This window comes from Apium graveolens, chromosome 8, assembly GCF_009905375.1.
Source record: "Apium graveolens cultivar Ventura chromosome 8, ASM990537v1, whole genome shotgun sequence".
NCBI lineage: Eukaryota > Viridiplantae > Streptophyta > Magnoliopsida > Apiales > Apiaceae > Apium > Apium graveolens.
The window spans coordinates 244,143,536-244,149,583 of NC_133654.1; the positions used below are offsets into that span (position 1 = coordinate 244,143,536).

General features: G+C 34.4%; 1 protein-coding gene across 2 annotated transcripts; it reads left to right on the top strand.

Moving 5' to 3' along the window:
• Positions 1-279: 279 nt before the first annotated feature.
• LOC141677358 (ADP-ribosylation factor) lies at positions 280-3,724 on the top strand. 2 transcript variants are annotated; one of them, XM_074483251.1, is made up of 7 exons: positions 280-418; positions 1,376-1,534; positions 1,977-2,047; positions 2,843-2,962; positions 3,101-3,219; positions 3,314-3,395; positions 3,503-3,724. In XM_074483251.1, the coding sequence occupies exons 2-7, from the start codon at positions 1,387-1,389 to the stop codon at positions 3,506-3,508; spliced, it is 546 nt and encodes a 181-aa protein (XP_074339352.1). In that variant the 5' UTR covers positions 280-418; positions 1,376-1,386; the 3' UTR covers positions 3,509-3,724. The 2 variants fall into 2 exon arrangements, with proteins under 2 accessions (XP_074339352.1, XP_074339351.1); XM_074483250.1 differs by having other exon boundaries at positions 1,379-1,534.
• Positions 3,725-6,048: the final 2,324 nt, after the last annotated feature.

Genomic DNA, 6,048 nt, shown 5'->3' on the forward strand with positions numbered 1-6,048 from the left:
TTTCTTGACAAAAAGAAAAGGAAAGAAAGGTAGCCAAATTTAGGAAAAAGCCGAAAAAATAAAAAGAAAAACATTTTCTCTTTGAAATAAAAAGAAATAAATGGAATAAGAATAAACGGAGGGGGTCAAAATATGGTCACATGTCATTTCTTATGCTTTGGTGCTACGCGTAGTTTTAACGCCGTCCCCCTCTCCATATAAAAAGAATATTAGCAAATATAAAAAAACTATACACGGCATTTAAACGTCCGTTAAATACAACCCAAGGCCTCTCTTCTATAAATATATACATCTCCGCCTTTGTTATTTCTCCCTCACATTATATACATACAGCGGTGTGTGTATATATAGCGGTGTGTGTTTTAGCTTCGCCTCGAGATCTGTGTCGCGCGCCTCTTCGTTTATTCGTAACCTCATCGTAAGTGATCTCGCTGATTTGAATCTGTATGTATATGTGTGTATATTGTCATTTTGTTGTGTAGATCTGAGTTACTGTGGATCCGGTTGTGTTGAATTGTGTGATTTGATTGATTTATTATAGGAGTATAATATGTTTGTGTAAAAGAGAGAGAGACTTACGAGAGAGAGAGATAGAGATTTACGGGAGAGAGAAAGAGATGTGAGAGAGATTTGCAAGAGGGATAGGGAGGTGATCAGTAATTGTTAATGGTTTTGTTGCTAAATGAGCTGATCTGAGATGTGTTGAATTGTTTGATTCGCTTGGTGATTTGTGTGTTTGTTTCGATTCGATATAATTTAATTTTATGTGTTTTTAAATTTTAATTTTGTGAATTGTAGTGTATATGTGAATGAAAATGAGGTTGGAGTTAGATTTGGAGTGTACTGTAGCATGAATTTGACTAGATTTAATGATGTTGAAAGGATGCGATGTTTGTTTGAATCTGCATGCTTTTCAGATTGCGATTTAGGTTTGAGCTTTGTAGTCTATTTGTCAAGTGCGGGAACTGAGTATTGGAAGTAACATTATTTGCGCTTTATGATTTATTTATATTCTTAATGTAGATCACCTTTTGTATAGTATCTGTGGATTTATGGCCTTTTTAAAAATATTGAGTTTTAGATTTCTGTTGTTGCTACTGTGATTGCGTATTTGGATGTAGTTAACTTGTTGCGGTGCTTGTGATGAAATGAAATGCTCATGTTTATTTTAAATTGTAGTGGCTTCTGTATACAAATCTGTGGGTTGAAAATAATGTATATGGTTTTGCTATTACATGGGATATGCTTTGCATGCTTTTATAATTAAGAAAACAAAATACTTTCTCTATTGTTTATGTTTGAATTTATTAATGATGTATGCATTAAAACTTAAACTGATTAAGTTGAGTCATTGTGTTGGCATTTCTTGATTTAGCAGATATCAAGATGGGGCTGTCATTCACCAAGCTTTTCAGTCGCCTGTTCGCTAAAAAAGAGATGAGGATTCTTATGGTCGGTCTCGACGCAGCTGGTAAAACCACAATTTTGTACAAGCTCAAGCTGGGTGAAATTGTCACTACCATCCCAACAATTGGTTTGTGTTAACTTCCTCTAAATCTAATATAGTTATCTGTAATATTTTGCTGTCAAAAGTTGTCTGTTTAACCTGGGGTGTTAGCTATATATCTGTGATCAAATGCATAATAGTTATCTGACTAATGGTAAAAGTTTCAGAAACAACCGAGGGAAAAGAAAAGGGCTGCAAGAATAGAATGGCATTCAGCATTAATTATCTTTGGCATATAAATAAAAATAACATTTACCTAAAAACTTCTTGTTATTACGTAGTCGTCCGGTCTGTATTCTGGTTAATCTGGTTAATCGAATTCTTGGTTTGCTTTCCATGACAATTATAAGGAGTTTTATGGGATGCAGAATTAGCCATTAGTTCATCTTTAAGTGCTTTACTAGTTCCTATTAGGTGATCCTACTACATATACTAATGTCATTCTATATGTAACTCATATAACTTGCAGGTTTTAATGTGGAGACTGTTGAGTACAAGAACATTAGCTTCACTGTGTGGGATGTTGGTGGTCAGGACAAGGTAATGTTTGAGCACATCTAGCTATGAATTTTATTGATGTTCCCGATGCAGTCAAATATTTATTGGTAAACCATACTCTAAAAATAGCCTTCAGATTATATATTGAAATATAGCTATTTGCATTTTAAGAACTTTTCTCCCATGGAATATGGAACATTTCCATGGATTAAAGTAACACCATGCATGTAGGCACACAACCAATCTAAATCAATTTTCATGTAAATTGTCACATACTAGATCACATTAGCATTCCAGTTTTTATTTAATTGTGTCACAATGATATTACAAAGATCCCTGCTCTTGTGGTGCACATTAAAAAACTATGGGTTGTCAGTTGTGTCTGCATCTGCAATATAATATATATCAGGAAGGTTGAAGAACCCTGTTCCTTTAAAATGTTTTTGAACCTATCTGTGCTTGTTGACGGTCCAGTGCTGATGCATACTTTTAGTCGGCACTCAACAAAATCACAAGCTATAGATGCGCGAGCCACCTTGTCTATAAGTCAACCTTCTGTTCCATGGGGGTTGGTAATCGAAGTTGTGGCTCGTAGATTTCGTCTCTTTTGATTTTGTACTAGTGTACATCTCAGCATAAAGTTATGCTGAGATGTACATAATAAAGTTATGTAATATTTTTATGCTGAGATGTACATAATAAAATTATGTAATATTTTGATTTGGTCTTTTAACTTTGTTATGGATTATGTTGACATGAACTCTTTTGGTTCTTGTTACATTTTATGAAATAATTAATCGTTCTTATTTCTTTTATTACTGTCACATCTGTTTCCAGATCCGACCTTTGTGGAGGCACTATTTCCAAAACACACAGGGGCTTATCTTTGTTGTTGACAGCAACGATCGAGACCGTGTGGTTGAGGCCAGAGATGAATTGCACCGAATGTTGAATGAGGTAGGGAGTGCTCTTCTACTTGATAGTGTATATGTTAAAAATACTGAGCAAATGGAGGAGTAAATTGCCTGCTTAAGAAACCACATACCATTTGTTACATTTCTATTCATGTTCATGATTAAAAATTTATTCTGACAGGATGAATTGAGAGATGCTGTGCTTCTTGTGTTTGCTAACAAACAAGATCTTCCAAATGCCATGAATGCAGCTGAGATCACTGACAAGCTTGGTTTGCATTCCCTTCGACAGCGACACTGGTAATTTTCAATATCTTCTATTTATTGTGCATAATCAAAAATGGAAACTTAGATTGGTATATAACATTGCTCGTAACATGTGATTCTTTTGCAGGTATATTCAGAGCACATGTGCCACATCAGGAGAAGGTCTGTACGAAGGCCTGGACTGGCTCTCAAACAACATTGCTAACAAGGTATTTGTTGTTAGACAGATCTTCATATCTTTTGACATTTGTGTGCTTCTACTACCTGTAACTCAGTTTTTTAATTAATTCATTGTTTCATTTTTCTCTATTCTCAGGCTTAGTGGGACTACTCTGCCAGCTTGGTTGCGATTTCCAAAATGTATTGGTGCAATTAATTTGGAAATAGCTGTTGCTGCAATACTTGTTTCTACATATAATTGCTTTTAGTGTTCCGAATTTTGAATTTTTTCTTTCATGTTGTGGTAAGAAAAATGTACTGTGACTGCACTTGTTAAGACTTCAGTTTCTGTGTTCAATAATATACATAGCTTTATATATATTGCATGACCTGTTAGTTTTTTTTTAATTGGTAGAGCTACTTTTTTTGACTAATTTTGGCTTATAGCCTTATAAATGAGTATCTGTTCTCAACAATTCTCGGGGTGAGTCAGGATCGAACCCAGGATCTGGATCTGGGACGACAGAGGATAAACCATTTACCACTTGAGCTATCCAACCGTGCTCAATTGGTAGAGCTACTTGTTTACAAATGATGGCATTGTTTTCTCCTTTTTTGTTTTTTATTCTTATCAGCCCTATAATCTTTGAGCTTTGCTTCTTGGTTCTTGGTAATGCCGTTTATTAAGAGCGACTTTGTTCAGAGATCACCCTTGCTATAATTCAGAGCTCTGTTCCTTGACTCTGTATAACACTACTCTCCGTAGAATCTCACCATCCACAAGAAAATCTTGGAGGGGTCCATGGACCCTGTACAAATCGTGTTGGGCTCTTTACCCGCTTATTTATTTTCAGGGTAAAAATTCTATTAGTACTTCTTTTAGGGAGTTGTATCAAATAACGGTTTTTTTGTGTCCAACATTCTTAGGGTTTAGCCGTCTAGGAGTGATGTTTGGAACGTGGAATTCAATCTATCTTATATATACCGATGGTTAACATGAGATGGATAATATTTTTTTTGTTGGAAACATGATTTAACCATATATGCTGCTTTCCTGTCTATATATGCTTGCTTTCCTGTCTGATATTTGATGATTTATTCCGCAATATATGAAGCTTAAAGCAACTTCCATGTAATAATGCCGGTTAGGATGCATGTCACAACAGCTGCTCGGGTGTGGCATGAGTCTATTAGCTAGACATCTCATGATTTGGCATATCTTTTTGCTATTTTTTTAATATTGTTTTTTATATTAGCAATATATAGAAATAATTAATATAATTTTAAAGTATTTACATATATTTGAATATAAAAAAGCCAGCGTTTTTCCATGCTAAGAGTTAGTGCTTGATGAAGTGTCCACAAAATATTGATGAAGAGCTCGTTAAAAATAATGAACCTTGCATGTACAAAAATCTCAACAAATAAATTTTTTCAACCCATCAATCATAATTTCTTATTAATATGTGCCCTTGGGCACACACTAAACAAATGACATGTTTTTTTTTGACAAAAATCAAGAATATAGACATGTCTTTTGGGAGTAATGTGATGGGTAGGGGTGTGCACGGTTCGGTTTTTACAGAAAATCGTTACCAAACCGTATATGTCGGTTCGGTTCGATTTCTACCTATTAACCGTAACCGAATCGTGCGGGACGGTTTTTTCTGGTCCGGTTAACCGTATTTCAGTTTCGGTTTCGTTTTTTTTTTGTTTTTAATTTTTATAATTTTAAATTTAATTATTTAATACAATGATAAGAAATATTTAGAATCTACAGTATATAGCCTATTAACTTTATTATCTACAAAATAAAGAAAATTAAATGTATGATGATAAAAACAACATGAAAGACGCGAGGTAGCCGGGAACAGAAATTACAAGAAGTTATATAAATGAAAATAAACAAAGTTTCTACAAAATAAAGAAAATTAAATGCATGATGATAAAAACAACATGAAAGACGCGAGATAGCCGGGAATAGAAATTATAAGAAGTTATATAAATGAAAATGAACAAAGTTACTAATTAGGAGATACCAAGTTAAGAAGAGACTCACAGTAGCCTTATTTTGACTACTAGTATGGTAAATTTTTTTATTATATATATATATAATAATGTATTATTTATAAATTATATAAATAGAAAATTAAATATGTATTTATATGTATTATAAATGGTTCGATTTTTCGGTTCGGTTTTTAGAGTAAAACCGTAACTGTTACCAAACCGTTCCGTCGGTTCGGTTCGGTTACCGTTTTTTACGGTTTCTGTCGGTTTCAGTTTTCTCGGTTCGGTTTTTCGGTTCGGTTTTCCAGTTTTTCGGTCCGGTTTCGGTTTTTCGGTTTTTGTTTGCTCACCCCTAGTGATGGGATACACCTAAAGATGCACAAAAAGCCCGGGTCCGAAAATCTGGCCCGACCCGATCAAATCCCGGTCCCGGCCAGGGCTTAGGGTCTCGACGGACCCTATATTTTTAGGCAAAGCCCGGCCCGGCTCGGCCCCGTTAAAAACCCAGGTTTCGGCCCGGTTGAAAGCCCGAAAAAATCCAGTTAAAATCTGATTATTCTAATATATTTTCTTATATATTTATGAATTCACATTTATTATAAATATAAATAATACTTTAAATACATATATATTTACATATTTGTGATTGATGAGTAGTGCTAAGTATCTCAAATTCATTCTCCCAAATTTTTT